Below are 21,214 nucleotides of genomic sequence, written 5' to 3'. Positions count from 1 at the left end.
ATCTCACGCCTCCACTCTGCCCGCAGGCTCGTGGTGGGCGCCCCGCAGGCCAGCTGGGCCGCCAACAGCTCTGTGCTCAGCCCTGGGGCCATCTTCCGCTGCCGGATCGGGAGCAATCCCCGCGGGAGGTGCGAGCAGCTCCAGCTCGGTGAGTCGGCGGCGGGCGGCGGGATGACCGTTGAGCGCTGCGGGACGGGGGCTGCTGCCGGGCGCTGCGGTGCCGCATTGCACTGATGGGAAGGGGGGTGACTTTTCTCCGTATGGGAACAACAGATCGCATCAGAACTTGGCCGAGAGGTTCACGCTCCCTGGTCTCGCAACTCTCAACAGGGGAGGGTTCGGTGCTTTCTCGTGCTTCCCGCAGCAGACTGGTGAGTTAGAGCTCTTGTCACCGGCACGGGGCTTGGAACACTGGCCTGGACCTTCTGCAGAGCCATTCCCGCAGTAGCCGCCCCGACTCACGGTGAGGTACAGCCACCTGGCTTGGTGCTCGTCCCTCTTCACAAACTGAGCTTCAAAGGACCAAAGCTATGCTTGACAAACACAATTTTTTCCACCTCCTGCATTTAACCAGACTTCTCCCATCCTCAGGAGGTGTGACTGCACACCCAACTTCCAAGTGTCCGATGCTTGCTCAGAACAAGAGCGCTTCTCAACAGGTTGCCGTGTGCACATCTTAGTTGCTTTTGGCTCTGTTCACATCCTCACAGAATCACAGAATTGTAGGGGTTGGAAGGGACCTCTAGAGATCATCGAGTCCAACCCCCCTGCCAAAGCAGGCTCCCTACACCACGTCACACAGGTAGGCATCCAAGCGGGTCTTAAATATCTCCAGAGAAGGAGACTCCACCACCTCCCTGGGCAGTCTGTTCCAGTGATCTGTCACCCTCACTGTAAAGAAGTTCTTCCGCACGTTCTCCCTGCACAAGGCACGTTTAGCTGTCCCTGTGCTGTGCCTATAAAGTCTCCTGAACGTTCTGGAGCCGTTAGAGCTGCCAACTTGCTGCCCAGACAGGATAAGAAGCGCGGGAAAGTTTTCAAAACGTTTGAAACCAATGCAGGCGACAGCGCGCCGTGCCCCAGTGCACACTCAGGATGGGCGCAGGATTCTGAGACAAAAATGTAAGAAAAACGATTTCCCTGTGCCACTCTACACGGTGCACAGAATGGACAGGTTTGACCCGTTTTTAGCAAGGAGCAGTAAAAGTTACCTTTTGTAACAAAGTTGCAAAGAGATACAAATAGAACGCATACATGTGGCTGGTTATGGAACAGCACACGAATTTATGCCAGCCCAAGTAGTTCGTCGGTGTTGGTTTGTTGGGGTTTTAGTTTGTTTTGCTTTTACTTATTGGAGTAATCTTCTTCCAATGTTAAATTTATACAACGTATAAGAAACAGTTTTCTTCTCCAGTTGCTTGTTTAAGAGGCTTGGAAAAACTGAAGAAGTCAAACAACAGGTGAAATAGTGTATACAAAAATGGCATTGAGTCTCTACTCCTGGGCTGGAAGCTAAAATAGCTTCTCACTGTGAAGGTGAGGAGGAGGGTGCTCAGCTTCTTTGAAAGCTAACGTACCTCTGCAGCACTTATGCATTCACTCGTTTAGCACGCATGGAGACAAAAGCTCTGTCTTGAAAAATGTAATTCATGGTCTTTTCCTCAGTAGCTTAGGAGACCTGAAACAAAATGATGCAACAGGTGACCAAAAGTGTTTACATGGTACTAAAAACTTAGGTTAACACCACTTCCGTCCCCGGGTTTAGATACTGCAGGTTACACAGCAATATTTACTGTCTTGTCCTGAGCTTTTAAAAACAGTGATACCACAAGATATTTTGCAAAATGTTTATTTCCTTTAGTGCTAGATAGAATCTTTGTAATACCAAGGTTTGCCTATGGTGTATCTGAAGGTAAACGCATCCTAAAGGAGAAGTTCTGCAGTAAAACAAGAAGCAAGATCAATCAAGCAACCAAACTGTGATGTGGTGCATGGGATGTAAATGAAGTAGAGTAGGATCTGAACTTCATTAAGTCTTTGCCTTCCTGCTGAGCAGTTGCAGAAATACACAAGGGAATTTGCAGTTGCAAAGCTAAACTTAATTATTTCTTATCTAACTCATTGAGGCTGTCAGCATCTTGGGGTCATAGTGGTCTTTATCAATACTGTGTGTTTCAGTCAGTGACCTAGTTCTTCTGCTTCTTACCAGCAACAATTTTGGGTTCTGAGCTTGTAGAACAGGGTAATTTTCTCTGAAAAAAAGTGCAAGGATATATTACACTCCTGGGACTGGCAGATGGCAAAACAGCCATTTTTATCTTACTCTTAGTTACTTGAATTCACATTTCTTTCAGATGAAGAGTCTTTGAGATGATGAGTTTGATGAGTTCCTGGATATAGAATATAGAGGTGATAACAGAAGTGGGTTGCTTTTTTTGTTGTTGTTGTTCAGGTTTTTGGGTTGTTTTTGGTTTTTTTTTGTTTGTTTGTTTGGTTTTGGGTTTTTTTTTGTTTTTTTTTTTTTTGGTGTTTTTTGAACATCAGAACTTTGTAATAAACATAAAAATTCTAAAACATATTCTGCAATTTTCCACTAAAGTAGCCTTGAAACTGGCTTAACAAACTAACGAAGGATTAACTGGCAGTTTAAAAGCCCCTGATCACATAGGACTGCTGCTGTGTCTTCTGTGTCACATGTCCCTAACTGATTGCTCAATAGAGACAGGGTTGCTGGGAACAGTCTTATGCTAAAGTCATTGCAGCATCTAAAAACAACTCATCCAGAGAATTGTCATGTTGCTCGCAGTGTTGCAAGGATATGGGCTGACATAAAAACTGAGAGGAACAATTAAATCTGCTAATAAATCTTTGCCTTCACAGCCCCTTGCTTGTACTTCTAAAACACTGCTGAAAAGAGGAGTAAAGTTGTGAGTCTTGTTTCTAGCTCTAGTACTTTTGTCACTGGAGTCAGACAGTCTAGACCACTGTTTTACTCATAACTGGAGTATTTCTAGGTGATGGTTTGTGTTAGATGTGGACACAGCTGGGAGTTGTAGGCACAAATATACAAGATAGAATGCTCAGATATATTATCCAGAGCACTGTCAGCCTGCTAGCATATTTTTGAACTTCAGGACCTTATGCGTGTCTGTTTGGGGCAGCAGCAGACAACTTAGAGGAACTTGCTCTTCAGATCTTATGACCTCTTGCATTTTGGACTTGTAAAACATTTTCAATCAAATTGCTCTCAGATTTGAAACTGAGAGCTTTTTATTGGTTGAAAAAACAGACTATAGAAATTGCCATGCAGCCTAAAAAAAAACCCAGAAGTTTCAACTACAGTCCATACTGTAAAGCCAATGCACTTTTTTTTGGTTTGTTTTAAGAATCAGATCAGAAAGTATTGCCCACATCTTCCACCCTTCCTTTAAGTCTCAGCTGCAATTAACTTAAGAAGAAACTTCCCTCTAGCTCCCCCAGCTGAACCATTATGATGGAAAAGTGAGCAGCTAATAGCTTTCCCCAAAAGGCAGACCTGTGTTCAAGCCCGATCTCAGTGATGTTCCTTTTGGTTGCTCAGCTTTTTGATCTCACTTGCATTTCTCATCCCCTGCAAGTTTTCTGCTTGGAAACATATTCCAAGGAAGGCAGGGCTGTCTGAACCTGTATCTGTTATGGGATCACAGAAAGAGCTCTCAACTAACATCTTATTCCAGGTGGAAGCATTTTGAGGAGCATTAGAGGGATAAGACCTATCCAATCTTTGAAAAGAGAGAAGATGTCTTGGGCAAGTGAAAGGAGGCTGAGGCCCTGATATTTATGAGAGGGGGACTTGTCCTTGCAGTAGATTGCTGTTAAAATCAGATAGCATTAGAGGAGTTCTAGAGGGATAAAGAGGATTGTGGAAAACTGTTGAGCATGGAGAGTACTGAAGCAAGTTATATAAAACTGGTTTCTCAGATGATGCTGCAAACATCTGTATTAGAGTCCTTGAGACCAGAACTAGAAATGGCTTTTTGAGTTCTGACCTTGTTTATGTGCAATTATGCTGTTCCTGTGGATGTGTGCAGCAGAGATTACAGCAAGAGTGTATCTTCCAGCTGTGTAATGTACACAGACAGGGCAATTACTTATCTCTCAGTGACTTTATGACAATGCACACTCCTTTTTCCTGAGGCAGTCAAGCTGCTGTGTCCTCTTCAGCTTATGTAGTGCAGCTCTGTTGCTTGTGCAGAACGTAGCTTTATCACCAGAGAAAGCCTTTATGAGGACCTACATCGAGCAGGGGCTCATCACCATGCCTAGGATGTCAAATTCACCCTTCTCTTGCTCACAAAGGCCTATCATTTTCAAAACATTTGAACACTTGCCAGTCAGAGAAAGAGAAGAGGTACAAGGCAGCAGTCAGCAAAGGGCCAAAGGAAAGCTGAATCAACACATGTTGGAGCCCAGAAAAAAAGGAAACAACTGTATAGTTGGAATAATACAAGTGTATCATTGGAATTACAGAATAAATAGCTAGAGGATATCTAAGAAAATACTCACCAATGTTGATGCTTTCAGTCAAGATGAATGCTCACTAATGTTGAGACTCTCCACAAAGAAGCAATCTCCAAAAAGAGACACTACCTTAGTGGTGGTCAGCCCTTAAATGGGATATAGGAGAGGAGGAGTCAAGCTCCAACCCTCCCAGAAGCACAGCTGAATTACCTTCACCTGTGCTCCCACAGCTGACTGTCACTTGTCTCAGATGGTTAATCAGAGGTTCAGGGTATGATCAACAGTTTCCCTTACAAAAACCCAATAAGCAGCAGCAAATTGTGATGCTTTTTCTTGTTATGACCTCTGATGTATGTATAAGAGTGAAGTATTGAGATGAGCAAAGCTTTCTCCTATCTTAGATGTTGCTGTTATCTGTTCTTGCATAACTTATGGATAAAAAGGTTCAGGAAACCTCTTGAGGTTATGATACCAGTCTTCTCCACTTGGTCCATTTCCTACAAACCCATGTGCACTATCAAGGAAAACACAAGTAATTCTTTGTCATAGGAGGACAGAAAGCATTGCTGAATGAGAGTTGCCAGAAGTGGCTTCTCTGTTTTAAAGGAGTATTAAATCCTACACCTGGGAATGCAGAGGCTTTTATTCTTGCAGATGCTTCTCCTTATGTTTTTTCCATGTGACAAAGAATTACCTTTAAATATAAATATAAATACCTATAAAACTGGTATTTTCTGTCCAAAACTCTCTGACATCCTAGGTACACAATCATTCGAAACAGTGGTATATAGCAAAACCCATAGTCATTCATGCATCCCCTGGTGACTGAAATTACTGGATACACCCCTTTCTGTTTCCATACTTAATATGGGGTGGTTGTGTTCTCCAAGAGCAATTCAACAAATCCACTGAATTAGGACTGGATTTTCACTCTTATGCAGCAGACAGTGATAGATCTCAGCACTGTGCCCACACAGGAGTGAGGGCTGGGATGTCCCCAGAACTTGTGCCTGCTCCTGGGTAATGTAGAGCTTGGGCTTCAGGAATCACAGCTTGTTGCTACAGCACTGCATCTGGGAGAGTCTTCAAAACTGTACAGAGCATAGTAATATGGCATTATGTATTTCCTTATTTTATAAGCAGTTATTTTCATAAGCTGTGTCATGGTGATGTACAGAAAAAATACTGTTTCAGTGTATGTTAATGTTTATTCTCTCAGATGGGCAGTAGGTACTTTTATGAATGTAAAGCATGATTTATATAACTTAAAATACTTCTAAGCGTGCAGCTTTTTCTTACAAGAGTTGCTACTGCTGCTTCGTAGGAAGAAGTGAGTATTTGCTGGCTTGGTAGTGCTGTAGTCTTTTGAATCATGGAATCCTTAGAATTGGAAGGGACTTCTGAAGTCTGTTTCAACCAACCACCCTGCAATGAACATGGACACCACAGCTAGATTATGTTGCCCAGGGCCTGATCCAGCCTCATCTTGAAAGCCTCTAGGGAGAGGGCATCAATCACAACACTAGGCAACCTGTGCTTCACCACCCTCATTGTAGAAGATTTTTTCTTTATTTCTATCCAAAATCAACCCTCTTTTAGCTTGAAGCTGTTTCCTCTTGTTCTATTGCCACAGACACTGCTTGAGACTCTGTCCCCTTCTTTCCTGTAGCTCCCCTTTAGATACTGAAAAGCTGCTATCAGGTCACCTTGGAGCCTTCTCTTCTCCAGGATGAACAGCCCCAGCTCTCTCAGACTGTCCTTGTAGGGAAATGTTCCATCCCTGGGATGATTTTTGTGGCCCCCTCTGGATGTGCTCCAACAGGTCTGTGTCTCTCCTGTACTGAGGACTGCACATCTGAACGCAGTACTCCAGGTGAGGCTTTACCAGTATGGAGTAGGGGGGTGGGATCGCCTCCCTTGCTTTGCTGTCCAGACATCTTTTGATGCAGCTCAGGATAAATCTGGATTTCTGAGCTGTGAGGGCACGCTGCTGGCTCATGTCCAGCTTTCCGTCCACCGGTAGCCCCAGGTCTTTTTCAGCAGAGCTATGCTCAATCCTTTCATCTCTTCATCCTTTCTGGGAGAGTCTGTAGAAATTTCACTGTGTTCTCTAAGGTTTTAAAAAATTAACTCTCCTTAACAAAACCCCAAAGACTTACTGCTAAATAAATGCAACAAGGCAAGAAGCATGCAGTGCATATAGGCACAGGAATTTCACATTCCCCATAGAGACTGCAGTTGTATACCCTCTACCTAACAGCCATTTACAGTAGAGATAAAAAATTTTAAGATCTGTGACTGACTGATACATAGATGCTGAAGAAACCCTTGCAAAGAATGTTTCTAAAACTGACCCTAAGGTAGTCTCAGACTGTGGAAGACTGAATTCTGGGATACACTTCTATGCTGAATTTCCTTGATTTCTCATGCTGGCTTCATTATCATTTTTTGAGTATCAGTAGAAAATCTTTGGGCTCAGATAGGTTAGTAACATGAACTTACTACTTAAGGATTGTCTCATAGGGATGTGATATAAGCCATGAAAGAGATGCTACTCAGTCATCAGACTGAGTGTAACATCACTTTCTGCTACAGTTTCTGCTGTGGAGAAGTCATTTGTCACTCCCCTTGGTTGTATACATTCCTGTCTTCGTTTACATAAACATATTTGCAGCCTTTGCAAAATAGAGACAGGTGTCAGCTACCAAATTTTTTCCATTCGGTTCTGTTGGACACTGTGTGGCCCTTCAGCTTGTCCTCATGCTCCGCATTGGTTTTTGTGTCCCAGGCAATCCAAGTGGGGAGCGCTGTGGGAAGACTTGTATAGAAGAACGAGATCATCAGTGGCTGGGCGTCAGCTTATCAAGGCAGCCCAGAGAAAACGGATCTTTTGTCGTATGTATTCACCACTGCAGCTGCAAGTCTGCTTGTCAGAGTACCTTCATAATTCTTGCACTTCTGTGTCAAACATCATCTGTTTTTTATCCATAGGCTTGTGGACACAGGTGGAAAAATATCTTTTACATAAAAAATGAACACAAACTCCCATATGGTATTTGTTTTGCTGTCTCTTCTGATTTTCGAACTGAGCTGAGCAGAAGAATATGCCCATGTTATATAGGTAAGCATAAGGCTTGGGTCCCTTCTAGGGAAGGATGAGATGCAAAATTCAGTGATGAAAAGCTGTGAAAAGCCTGTGCTGCTCTGGACAGGATTTCTGCAGCCAAAGGCTTGAAGGCAGAGAGCTGATGTTATGAATGATGTAACTTTGCTAGCAGGATGTTTACCACCTCTAAGAAAAATTGCATTCAACAGGCAAAACAAATACTTGCTGGTTGGGCTGGATAGCTGCATCCCAAAAACACACTAGTGGAGAACCTCCTCAGTTCGATTCCTCTGTCATTTCTTTGCTCTGCTCAGCAGTACCCTGCAAGGAATCATTAATGGCAATGGATTGCTGTTGCCATCTTCTCCTTAGCCTCTGGTTTCCCAGTGTGACCACACGTCCAGCTGCTGTCCATCCCTATTCCTAAACTGCTTCCTACTAAGGCCAGTGCTCAAGATGTTGGGCAGTCCTTCTTCAGAGGACTGAAGGGACAGAATAAGAATTGAGATCTGAAATTAGACCATCCAGCCTTCCTTTCCATCCAAAAGTGCAGTGCATGACCCTGTACCTTGCCAGTGTGAGGAAGAGCTGACAGTCTGGCCTCTCTGTGTAGACCAACAGTGTAGTGCCCTCAGATATTCCTCTGTTGGTTTCATAGACTGCCAGGAGCCTTGAGGAAGTTGTGCTTTTCTCTTCTGCGGCTTATAGGTGAAAAACCTAGGGTGAGATAAAGAAATTACAATGGGAGGATGTTAGCAAGGAGGAGCAGGAAAACAGGGATGGGAGATTTGGGTGTAAAACAACTGCTAAAGGTAATAGGCACCAATATTCCTAAGATATCTGTAGTAAGTCCTTCAAAGCCTTAATGGAGCAGCAGGGCAACATTTGTCAAGACACATAAGCCTGTCAGATTGTCTGGATTATAGGCAGAGTGGAAAAGAAGAGTTTTATCCATTGATGTTGCTCAATTCATACTACTTCATTCTCATGGAATAACTTAAAGAGAAAACTAGAGCCTTTAAAGTTACAAGATTTCAAGGGCTGTTGTGATCAAAAGATACGTAGTGCTTTGGGTTTGTTATATCAGTATTGACACTAAGAGTCACACCAGGGAATCCACTGTTTTTAGTTTTATTACAGAACTGAAGACTGATGATTCATTGTTTTGTTTTAAGCTTGTCTCAGTCTCTTCTGAAGACCTGGTTATAAGTTCTGAAACTGCATGCTTCTCATCCTCTTTTATGTTTCTTTCCTCTATGCAGACCATGTGCGAAAGTTTGGAGAAAATCATGGGTCATGCCAGGCTGGAATGTCCAGCTTTTACATGGGGGTTTGTATTGAAGATACCAAACACCTCATATACGTGCATATGTATGCGTACATATATATATATATATGTGTGTGTGTGTGTGTGTATACATTGTATATATGTATAACATATATATAATGTCAATAATACTTGCATGATAATTCCCAAACTAATAAAAAATACTTCTACTTTCAAAATCACTTTTAATCTGCAATTAAAATTAAAAATTACTATTCATGGAAAAAGAGCATGAAGGTAACAAAATATGGAGTTTTATGTTTCTGCTACTATTAATTTGTTTCATGTAACATCAACACGCATAAGCAATATGTTCTTGCTTTGCAGAGTAGTAGTCTGTATTATATGATCATAATTTTAAGACTGACTTTTTTTATAAAAAAAAAAGAAAAAGAAAAAAAAAAAAGAAAAGAAAGAAAAAGAGAGACTATCCAGTTTGATGTTCATACTAAAATGCTTCCAGATCAAAAAAAAAAAGAAAAAAAAAAAAAAAAAGAAAAGAAAGAAAAAGAGAGACTATCCAGTTTGATGTTCATACTAAAATGCTTCCAGATCAATGTTTGTAATAACCATATTTTGAGAAAGGCTGAAAAATGTTGCCTGTGATCTGGTGGTAATCTCTTGGTGCTGAGCCATACATGTCTCCAGTGGCATTTCTCTGAGTTGATAAAAGATCTAAAGGAAAGTGTTTGACTTATTTTGCTAATTTTTGTGAATGTTTAAACTTGAATAACAAAGCTATGTTTTATTTTTCTTTTAGGACCTAATTATAATGGGAGCTCCTGGATCATTTTATTGGACCGGTTCCGTTTTTGTATACAATACAACTGCAAATACAATCCATACTTACACAGATTCAAATAACCAAGTGAAATTTGGCAGCTATTTAGGTACTTCAAATATTTAATACCTTATAAATATATTAATCAAAGGCTTAGCTAAATAGTTGTGATTTTGAAATCAGTGCTCAGTGTTTCTCAGCATTTGCTTTATTAATCCCAGGAGTGACAGTTCTGAAGATGTGTTTTAATTTTGTTAAATATTATTTATTACTAAGTTCATATCTTTCTGATATTTTTTCATTGAGTTGTTTTTTTTTTTTAAATGTTGAAATCAATATAATATCTCTCATTAAAAATGGAGAAAATGAATCAGTTTTGTGATTTTTTTTCCCACACACACTGTAATGTCACAGTAGGAATCTGGGCACTCCGATTATTATTGTTTCTTTTGATGTTTTTTTGTTCTAGAGTGCATTACAATTACCAATGTTCAGACTTCAGTAAAAACATTTTATATATATATATATATATATAAAACCATATATATATGGTTAGAGGAAGAAAATTAAGGTTCATCTAATTAAGTTTAATTTTTTGGTTCAATAAGCATGAACTAGGTGTTGACCTTTAAATGAGAAATTTTATTTTTCACATCTCTTACCTTAGAATATGAAAAGAAACAATGGCTTTAAGAACACGAATTCCTAACTGCTGTCTTCACAGACGAAAGATTTAAAGCCCATTCTTGTCTGATCCAAGATGATTTATCCGTTTTCTCTGAAAGCTGTGAAAATCAACAAAAATTCAGTAAATGCAAGAGTAGAAGAATATGTTAAATGTCTTCTCTGTTTCAAATTAGCCATAGTGCATTCTGCAAGGAATAACAATGACTGGTGTAGCTACAGCTTCTGGCATCACAATTCTGTGGCTGGACATCTGCACCAAAATGTGGTCTTATTTGTCAAGAGCTGTCTCCGCACAGACAAATACGTTGTTATGTAGATTCAATTACAAAAACTGATGCAATGTTTTCTTATTATGTAGTCAAGCTTTTGGCCTGATTTACTGCTATGTGGACATACACAATAAATCTGTGTGTGTGTGTGTATAAAAGCATGCATATACAGACATACATATGTGCATAGACATAAGTACCCCCACATTTCATTTCTATACAGTCCAGTTACAACAATAGTAACAGTGACAATCAAACTGCTTCCACGTTGCACTGTGTATGCATGTGATAGTTTGCATTGTGTTATGGACTTGCTGAGCAACTGTAGAATACACAGTATCAGAATATGTTTGACATTTATTTTATGGACTTTTAAAGTTTGGCAGATAAGTGAATCTCTGGGAAGAAATGTTTCTGACACTCATTTCTACTTTCTGGAGCTTACTGTTTGTGTGGACCTTTTGTTTATACTTTAAAATTTTCCTTTCTGTTTTCATTGCTAACTTGCATGACATCTGAATGTCAGACTTGCAATAATTTGCAGTGTTGACAGCTTTCATATGTCATGCTCCCATTTTTTTTACTTGTATAGCACTGACAGTATTGAATAGTGCATTTCTGTTTTGCAGGGTACTCAGTTGGAGCTGGACATTTTCTGGCATCTTCTAGCACAGAAGTAATTGGAGGGGCTCCCCAGCAGGAGCAGACTGGTAAAGTAAGAGATTGCTTATATTGTTGGTTTGATCAATACTCCACCACTAGCTACCCATTTATTTTCCAGATTAGATTACCAGAATAAAGACAAGTGTCAGGTAATATGATTTCTCCTAGGGAGAAAAGCTAAAGAAGGAAGGAGAGAAGACAGTCTACATAATACTGCTGTGAACTGCAGTGCTAAAGGTACAGATAGGAAATAGCAAGTAGCAGTGTCTTGTGATACTATGTGTTGCCTAGATGATTCTCTAGCATATGCAGTAAAGAAAACAGAAGATAGTATTTCAGATTACTGTTTGCTGAGCTTCACTTTTGTTCTCATTTTAGGCATACATCTTTAGCATTGACAAGCAACTGAATATTCTGTTTGAACTAAGAGGTAAAAAGGTAAGTCTTTCATGCTACTTTTCTGCGTCTTCAAATTTCTACCATAAAAAAAAAAAAAAAAAAAAGTGAAGTGAAGTGAAGTGAAGTGAAGTGACAGGATTTCTTGTTTGCACACAGCTTGGTTCTTACTTTGGGGCTGCAGTTTGTGCAGTGGACCTGAATTCAGATGGCCTCTCAGACTTGTTAGTTGGTGCTCCCATGGAAAGTACCATCAGAGAAGAAGGAAGAGTTTATGTCTATATCAATTCAGGTTCCGTAAGTATTTTCTCTTAAAAATAGATCGTACCACACTTGTTCTCATATAAGAAGCTAAAATATTTCTTCTCCTGTCATATAGGATATAGGAAAAACAACTTTAGAAGTATGGTGATGGTCTCAGCAGGACTCTGTAACACACCCACAGAGGCTAGCTACATAGACTTTAATGCACACAGTTTTCTCAGAGCAGAAAGCTCCTGTACAAGCTTTCTGCTGTTTGCAGGTGTTTGCTCTGGGATCTTGCTGTTCTCATTTTTAAAGAACAGATGCCTTATCCCTTCACATTCTTAAGCTAAATATTGTTAAATATCTTTGATAATTCTGGCTTCTGCAGCAAGCAGTTGAGTAAGATTTTATGCTGCTCCAAGCTGTTTTATTATTTTGAGGAGTATCTCCTGGAAGAGCCTCTGTTAATGTGCCTTTGATAATGTATTTGCTTCAGGAAGCAAAGATGGTAGAACTGGACATAAAGCTCAGTGGGAGTGACTCATATGCAGCCAGATTTGGGGAGACCATAGCCAATCTAGGAGACATTGACAATGATGGTTTTGAAGGTAAGTATGAAAATCTTAAAAAAGAACAAACTTTGGTGGACTGTCATGATAAATGGGAGCATTAAGAAAAGTTGAGAAGACAGTGTCCCTTTATTCTCTATTCTTGGTCCTCTCCTGTAACTTGCAAGACTTGAAACAGTAATTTGTTTCTTACCTGGCTTTTTTTTCCCTAAAGCAGTCCTTTTCCTCCTTGGTAGCTACTGTTCCTGTAACTCTTGTTAGATTCCAGTTCTTGTGGTTTGCATTATCTTCACAAACTTATGCAGAAGTTTCAAGTTTTGTCCTAGAATATTTGCAAACTCAAAAGGAAAACAATAGTCACACACAGAGCTGGGGACCAGAGAAGTAAAATCAATGTAACAGCTGTATAACAAAGCAGATATATGACAAGGGATATGATTTAAAATAAGCATCATAAAACTGCAGGGGGACTTGAAGCAAGTGGATTAGCTTTTGAAGGAAGCTATGCATTGAAAAGAGTAAGTGGAGACGATATTGAGAGTGACAATAGGAAAATAAATTTTCTTGTAAGAAAAGCAGCTGGAAGCAAAACATGAAGAGGAATTGTGTGCTAAAAACCATTTGTCTATAGTAACTAACAGAAAAGCACAGTAAAGCCGACACCTCCGTTGATGTAAGCTTTTTGTATCAGTCCCATGAAGATAATGGCATGCACGTTGGTGTAGAATCTGACCCCCCCCACAAGAACATATGTTTAGTTTTAATTAGCACAACTTGACTGTCCTATTTTCATCTCACCAGTGGAGAGATGTATTTTGTGCATTTTAGTCAGCCAAGTATGGATTCAGTCAATGTGGATTCAATCAGAGAGCTGTTCAGCTAAACCCAGGCATCAGATTTTTGCTTCTCTTGCGATTTTGGTTTGGTGGCTCATATATTATTTCTGATTTAGAGATAGCTTTGTTTCTTTGTGAATGAAATGTTACCATTACTGATTTGCATGGGTGAATTTTAAGATGCTTTAATTAATTTCCCTCTGCTTTTTGGTGAATGTCCTCTGGCTATTTGAACCCTGAAGCTTTTGGTAGGGCCTGTTAAGTGTTGCTTTGTTTGTTTGTGTATTTGTATGTTGACAGTCCATTCAGTGATTAAATCAAGTGCGTTTAAAATATACTCCTTTGTACAGACTGCCTTCATTTCCAAGTTAAATGCCCATTCATTCTTCTTATCAGCTGTTAAAGACCTATCACAGAAAAATACATTGTTCATTTCAGTTAATAAGACTACTACTTGTGCTTCAGTTGTTTAGACCATTTGGAAATTGCAGAGTGCAGGAAAATCATAATAGTTTCAATAACAGAAGCAGTTGTTTTTCAAAACCACATTTTTAGCTACTCTCTATGATAACCTCTTAAGGGTCAAAATCAGAATTGGTAAGAACAGATTTCGTGTTGCACAAAATTAATGGCTGGTTAGCCCTTATTTTCCAGGAAGGCAGTACTTCAGGCAGAGTTGCATTACTGAGCTTGTCTATATTGTTTCCAGTTCCTTTCATTTTTAGCATTTGCTTTTGAATTTGGGCAAATAAATGTGTTCTGATATGGCGTGCACTGTGGTCTGGATTTTTTTAACTGTGTTTTGTTCACGCTTCTGAGTCAACTGTTGACTGTTATAATTGTTTTTTTTCCACAGATGTAGCAATTGGGGCTCCACAAGAAGATGATCTAAAAGGAGCTATTTATATATACAATGGCAGGGAAGATGGAATAACTCCATCATTTTCACAGGTATGATTTTTATCAATCCAGGAAAATAAAAAAATCCAACCCTTAAGTTTAGATTCAAGGTGTTTTTCTCTTAATTTAACATTTAGTAATTTAAAAGACTCCAGAATTTTTTACACAAACTGTGATTTCTAGTTATAATATAGCCTTAACATAAAATAAAAATGTTTTAAAGGTTTGTGAGATACAGCATTTACAGCAGTGGAATAGTATTACTTTTAGAGGTACACTTCCACAGGTAGATGCATGGCTGCTTTCAGCAGCAGGGTGGTTGTGCCACCTACTTGCATTGCATATTGTAATACAAACGTTACTTTCCAAGAATAATTTTCTTTTCTTTTCTTTTTCCTCCTTAGAGAATACAAGGACAGAAAGTCAGTGCTTCTTTAAGCATGTTTGGACAGTCCATAGCAAGTGGTATTGATGCAGATAACAATGGTTATCAAGGTGATTTAAACAACTGTGATTATTTCATTTTAAAAGAGTACAATTTCATACAAAACAACTTCACAGCTACTTATTACTCTTAACAGAAGAAAGTCTGTTATTAAGATGACATAATCTTGCATTTTGGGAAGAAGAGAAGGACAAGCATTTTTTATGGTCATCTAACTGTTATTGAAGATATAAAACAAAGATATAATAGCAAGATCATAGCACCCAAGAGAAAGTAAAATATGATTTTTAGCTTTTACTGGATTCATTTCATTAGCTAATGTCACAGTGAGCTAATTTGGGTACTGGAAGCATATCTGTTGGCCAGCCTAGTGTACTTACCTAAAAATCCCTCTGGTCTTCATGTAGTCTTGGACTTCCTAGGAGCCAGTGAGCTCAGCAACACTAACTCTGTGCATGGCATACATTAACCTGACTCAGGGCTCATGGCTTTGGATTAGGACTGTTGTGGACACAGAAGTGCTAATTTTGTGTAAAAACTCTTTGCTTTATGTATATTGTTACAATGCTCTACCACTGTACAGATAGACATTATGTCAGGTCATAATTATGTTAAAGCACAAAGTTCCTATGAACAGCATGTTATAAACTCTCTGCTTATGTAAACAGAAACATTGTTCAGCTTGAATTTGTAATGCTGGGTTAGAGATGCTCTCTATGTCTAATGTCGTGCTCTCAGCTCACCTGCTCATAACTGATTAGATTGTCACATCCTGAGATCCTAACATTATTTAGGTTCATCTAACATTTACTTTTGCTACCTCATCTGAGGTGTATGTATGTTTTTCCTTATTACATTAGTACTTCTCTGTTAAATTGGAATAAATTATATATTTTCTAGTTCTGCCAAATTCTATGTGTAATTTTAGACATGGTACATATGTAGTAGTATAATTGAATTCTTTTGTATATGTGTGTGCATAGCATAGCAAAACCATAGATTTGGGTTTAAAAGAAGGCACATGACTGCCGTTTATCTGAATTGCATTTCCATGTCAGCTGCTTAAACTTGGAATAGAAATCAGATCATCCCATTGCAGATATCTGCAAGTCCAGCAAATGGCCAGGGGACAAGTATTTGAGCAATCATCTTCTGTACAGAGAAGCATGCTATATGCATACCTCTTAACAAATAAAGGACAAGTCATTTTTAAATGTTACCAAAAGATGAGTATGCTACATAACACTTGTACCTGAGAAGTAATTCCTGATGACAATTTAATCTTGTTGATGTCCTTTTTTTTTCATGCAGATATAGCAGTTGGTGCATTTCTATCTGATTCTGCTGTGGTGTTGAGGTGAGGTTACTGCATTTTAGTGCTTTTAAAGACCACGTAGTGTAACTGTACTTTGTAAAATGTGATTTAAAAAAAATAAAAAATACTAGCAGATTGCAAACTCATTATATTCTTCTCGGTGTCCTCAACTTCAGTCATTTGGCCCCAGAATGCTATACACGAAACATTTAAGTAAACACTTTGATGAGAAAGAAAAACTCCTCTGAAATTTCTTGAGGCAACAAAGACTTCGCTACTTAAATTCTTTAAAACAATAATACTAAAACATAAAAATATGCTGTTAGAAATTCATTTGGGTTCTTCAGAGATTGTGTAAGTTATTTCTGAAGCATTTTTTGAATACTGATGCTTCTGTATTCTTAGAACAAAACCGGTGATAATCGTTGAAGCTTCCTTAAAACACTTGAAGTCAATAAATCGAACTAACTTGAACTGCATTGAAAATGATCAGCCTGCCATCTGTATGAATTTGGAGGTATGCTTCACCTATACAGGACGAGAAGTACCTGGTAATATTGGTAAGCTATTTTCCATTTATATATTCATTTGGAATGCACACATTTGCAAAACAATTCTATGGTATTTAATGAGTAATGCTGTTTACCGATCTGAATTCAGTATGAAACAAAAAATTATAAAAGATGGATACCTTTCTTAGTTCCTGCAATGTCCAGCCATGACTTGTGAAATATTTTGAAAATGGCACATCCTTACTAGGACAGTTTAAGCTACATGTCATGTAACAGTTAGCACTGTCAAAAAGGTGAGGAAGCGATGTGAGGGTGAAGGTGGAACTCCAAGTAGTCTATTGCATGTACAATGTAACCTAAGTACGTAGCGATAACTAGTAACTAATTGTTAGCTACCTCACCAGTTTGCGGCTAAATCTTTCTAAATCTAAATCTTTCTTCTAGGGTTGTGTATAAACATTTCACAATATTTTCACAGAGATTTTGCAGCAGTACTGAAAATGGTCTGTGGATATACAATTTCCAGTAGCTAACTTAGCTTATATAATAGTAATGTGATTAAATTTCAGCTTGTAGTTCTGAAATGCATTGTAGTGATTTTGTTCCAGATGGTCATTTCAATACATCATTTTAATATGTTTGAGAGTGAGATAGTAGGCCACAATGATTTTCAAAAAATAAAGTATTCTGTGAACACTGCTTACATATGCTCTAGGATATAGTAATAGAATCATGGAGTCATAGAATAGCTTGGATTAAAAAGAACATTCATAATCACCTAGTTACTACCCTCTGCCATGGCAGCGCAGCCCCCCACCAGCTCGGCTGCCCAAGGCCCCACCCAACCTGGCCTTGAGCACCTCCAGGGGATGGGGCACCACAGCTTCTCTGGGCAGCTGAGCCAGCACCTCATCACCATCTGATTAAAGAACTTCCTCCTAACACCTAATCTGCATTTTCCATCTTTCAGTGTACAGCCTTATCTTACCCCTATCAGACCATGTAAAAAGTTAGTCCCCCTCATAGCATATGAAGTCTAATTACTTAAAACTTCCACACAATAATCTATTATCATTTAAAAAAAACATTCCAGAGAATACATGCAGTGGTAAACTGTAAAGTTCCAAGTTCATATCTTTTATTATTTATATTTACTGTGAATGATAGATATTCAAACCGGACTACTCTTTCAGCATTTGAATGTAAAACTTAATAACTTAGAACATTTAAGTGGAGCATTTCAAGATGGATATTAGGGAACATATTTAAGTGAGTGAATAAAAAAAAAATGTGATTTTATCATAAATTCATAGAAATCACAGTACTTAAAGTTTTTATAACCTTTATGTTCTTTATTTTTCATTTTTCAGAAATGTTTTATAATCTGAGTGTTGATGTGAAGAGAAAAGTGGATACACAAGCAAGATTTTATTTTTCTGCCAATGGAACATCTGACACAACCTCTGGAAGTATAAAGATCTACAGAAAAAATATTGCCTGCAAAGGTCATCCAGCATTTATGAGGGTAATGTAATTTTCAGTACATATTGCGCTGTAAAGTCATTGTTTTCTTTTGAAAAATACACCTACTGGAAAATAACTTGTTTTGTTTGCAGTGGCATCACCTAATTTCTGAAGTAAAATACTGGTGTTCATAACTTCCACAATTGATACCTTTTTTGATACCTTTTAGTTCTGTTGCTTATTCAGCTTTTTACAGGCAAGTCAGTGGGCCTTACTATCTCTTCTGTCAGAGAAAAATGTGTGTTATGATTATCATCACACCAACAAAGTAGAACATTAGCATTTTTTGACTTTTTTTTCTACCCTTCTATGGATGATGGACTTTGGCCATTTTATAGCAACTAAGCGGGTTTGGTGTGACATACATTTTCCATGGAGTAGGAAGAGTGCTCATGGGAATTCCATGAATGACTTCAGAACTGATGATGTGAAAAACGTGCACTGTGCCAACAGACTGATCTGTATCTCCCTACTTCTTTGCACACAAAAGTGAACCCTGTACAAATGTACATCATCCTGGGAATCTCAGTGTCTATCTTGGACTGGATTAGTGTCATAAATGTGGTTTTCATTCTCCGTGTATGAAGCTGTAGAGACAACTTTGTTGTGGAAGGAGCCTACTGGTAGAAGAGGAGAAGCCACAGGGACAGCCCACTGCGGTGGGCATCTAGCAGAAGGTTCTGACTTAGAAATGAGTTAGTACAGATATAGTCAGTAAGTCTCTATCACCAGTGGTAGCCTCTAAGTCAGTTGGAGAAGTGAAAAGCAGTATTCATACTTGGTGTATCCCTCTGAATGATGAATGAAGAACCCATCTTAAAAGCAAGAGCTGCTGTTCAGACAAAGACAGCATTTAAGGCCTTTCATGGAACAAGCGAAAAATACAGTGATTCAACCTATCTTAGAAGTTAGCCCTCTCCAGCAAAACTTTGGAGAGCTATCAAGAAGCATTTGAAGTCCTAAGATACAAACAAACTAAAAAATCTACTGGATAAAGAGGAATCACACTTTACTAAACCTCAGGAAAAAAATTAAAAATTATTGCCTGTAAGGCATTGTCTTAAAAGGAAAACAATTCTTTAAAGAAATATTAAGGACAAGTATATTTAGATGTAAGGAGAAAAAGGGTAATAAAATAATGACGTAGCTTCCCTGGTCTTTTCTTTAAAATCCTCGAGGTAACAACTTCATGACCTTTTAGAATAAACATCTGCTAGGATGACTGATGCAGCTGATCCTGCACAGAGGCTGGGAATTCGACATAATCTTCTAAAGCTATGAAAACCCTACATGTATTTTTGACTCTTACTCCTGTTTTTTGGGTTTTGTTTTTTTTTTTTTGTTTGGTTTTTTGTTGTTGTTTTTTTAAATGATGTCATTAGAAGCTTCATGATAAAACTTCAGGTAGATAGGAAGCTTGTGTTACCTCTTGGAAAATTGCCTAGGTGCATCTCAACTGGTAGTTGTGCCTAAATGAATGCTTCTTAAAGGAGCAGTGGCAAATTGCCCACTTTTTAGAAAAATTGCATAGACTTAGAGAGAGGACTGTCAGCTGACCATGTACAGATTTCTATGCCAGCATCAGCATGTATTTGTGTGGAAAGAAAGATATGATATGGCTCATCAGTTCCCATAATCGATCATTAACATCTCTCCCTCCATACAGTTCAATTTTCTCCCCAATTTTTAATAATTAGCATTAAAAGCATCTCCATCCACCCACTGAGGTTTGTGTATGAAAACTTGTGTGAAGCTCCTAGAATTAAATGTAAATGTCTGTCAAGCATAGTTCTTACAAGAGACCATGTGCATTTTGTATATTTTAAGTAAAGATTAATTAATAACCAATTAGTACACTGAAAATAATATAAAGCAGATGCAGAGAAGACTTTGTGGAAAATTATGAATTAGATTTCAGTTGATTTGGTGAAGGCAAGCTTGCAACTAAGAATTAAAGTATTGGCCATGTGGCAAGACAATTGGTGTCTATCTTGCATTCTTATGGAGTAATTTAGTCAGGTTTGCTCTTGTTAGTGCTCAGTGCTTCAAGCTGTTCAGTTTTCATAAGTAGACAGTTTGAGCTCTGATCTCCAACATTCTTGTACAGTCAAGGTTTCATATGAAGTTGTACTTAATTGAGGAGTTTAATCTCCTTAAGGTGGAACAGGAAATACAAAGGCAGAAAAATAAAACATCACTGTGAACAGATTTAGTGGTACTGGAAGAGAACTCCTTTTGATTTAATACAGAAACATCCACTGATATGTTTGATGCTATTTAACTTCTTGCCTTTTAGCCCTGTATAGTTGGAATAATACAAGTGAATAGCTAGAATTACAGAGTAACTAGATAGCCAGAGATTATCTAAGAAAAGACTCACCAGTGCTGAGGCCTTCAGTTGAGATGGATGCTCACCAATGTTGAGACTCACCACAAAAACTCCAAAAAGAGATACTACCTTAGTGGTGGTCAGCCCTTAAATGGGATCTAGGAGAGGTGGAGTCAAGCTCTACTCCTTCTGGGAGCACAGCTGAATTACCTTCACCTGTGCTCCCACAGCTGACTCTCTCCCACAGCTGACTTGTCAGTTGCCTCAGATGGTTAATCAGGAGTTCAGGCTGTGATCAACAGTTTCCCCTACAAGCCTACTTTTACCTGCTTTTGTACTTCAGTAGCACAAGGCAGCATTGTTGACGGATGTAGATCGCTATTCAATTAGACTTCTTCTAATAAAAGAATGTGTTCTGAAATGCCTGATGCTATCAATGAATGTATTATGGTTGTCTGCATTTCTGATTAACTCTTTCATTGATGAAGACATCTGGAACAATATTTAAACTGTATGGCATAGGAAATTATTTTACACGTAAAAAACAATAAATGATCCTGTTTTAGATGGTTCTAAGGCTCCTCATAATTTCTAAAACATACGCATACATGTCTATATGATTAACTTATTAGGTTTCCAATTTTCATAGAAAGATGTAAGGGATATCTTGACTCCTGTACACGTTGAAGCAAGTTATCATCTTGGGCAGCATATTCTACAGAAAAGAGATACTCAAGAATTTACTCCACTCCAACCTGTTCTTCAAAGGAAGAAAAAAAAAGATATTATAAAAAGCAAGGTTAGTATGT

At 38.6% G+C, this 21,214-nt stretch overlaps 1 protein-coding gene and 1 long non-coding RNA gene across 2 annotated transcripts in view; one reads left to right on the top strand and one right to left on the bottom strand.

The window, feature by feature from the left end:
* ITGA4 (integrin subunit alpha 4) overlaps window positions 1-21,214 on the top strand; it is a 37,042-nt gene that overhangs the window by 2,406 nt on the left and 13,422 nt on the right. The window contains exons 2-16 of the mRNA XM_015868322.2: window positions 27-148; window positions 7,289-7,395; window positions 7,492-7,621; window positions 8,869-8,936; window positions 9,694-9,823; window positions 11,300-11,385; window positions 11,712-11,771; window positions 11,889-12,026; window positions 12,472-12,583; window positions 14,237-14,331; window positions 14,685-14,775; window positions 16,037-16,082; window positions 16,446-16,600; window positions 17,923-18,077; window positions 21,055-21,204. Of these exons, the coding sequence (XP_015723808.1) occupies window positions 27-148; window positions 7,289-7,395; window positions 7,492-7,621; window positions 8,869-8,936; window positions 9,694-9,823; window positions 11,300-11,385; window positions 11,712-11,771; window positions 11,889-12,026; window positions 12,472-12,583; window positions 14,237-14,331; window positions 14,685-14,775; window positions 16,037-16,082; window positions 16,446-16,600; window positions 17,923-18,077; window positions 21,055-21,204 (1,645 nt within the window). The remainder of the gene's footprint in view (window positions 1-26; window positions 149-7,288; window positions 7,396-7,491; window positions 7,622-8,868; window positions 8,937-9,693; window positions 9,824-11,299; window positions 11,386-11,711; window positions 11,772-11,888; window positions 12,027-12,471; window positions 12,584-14,236; window positions 14,332-14,684; window positions 14,776-16,036; window positions 16,083-16,445; window positions 16,601-17,922; window positions 18,078-21,054; window positions 21,205-21,214) is intronic.
* Window positions 1-21,214, bottom strand: part of LOC107316606 — a 39,376-nt gene that overhangs the window by 6,635 nt on the left and 11,527 nt on the right. The window contains exons 4-7 of the long non-coding RNA XR_001556467.2: window positions 12,738-12,882; window positions 10,377-10,499; window positions 8,175-8,323; window positions 1,578-1,678 (exon numbers count right to left, since the gene is read on the bottom strand). This is a non-coding gene — a long non-coding RNA (uncharacterized LOC107316606). The remainder of the gene's footprint in view (window positions 1-1,577; window positions 1,679-8,174; window positions 8,324-10,376; window positions 10,500-12,737; window positions 12,883-21,214) is intronic.

The sequence above is a fragment of the Coturnix japonica genome, chromosome 7 (genome assembly GCF_001577835.2).
Source record: "Coturnix japonica isolate 7356 chromosome 7, Coturnix japonica 2.1, whole genome shotgun sequence".
NCBI lineage: Eukaryota > Metazoa > Chordata > Aves > Galliformes > Phasianidae > Coturnix > Coturnix japonica.
Note: the sequence above shows the minus strand (reverse complement) of the source record. Positions and strands in the feature narration are given on the sequence as shown.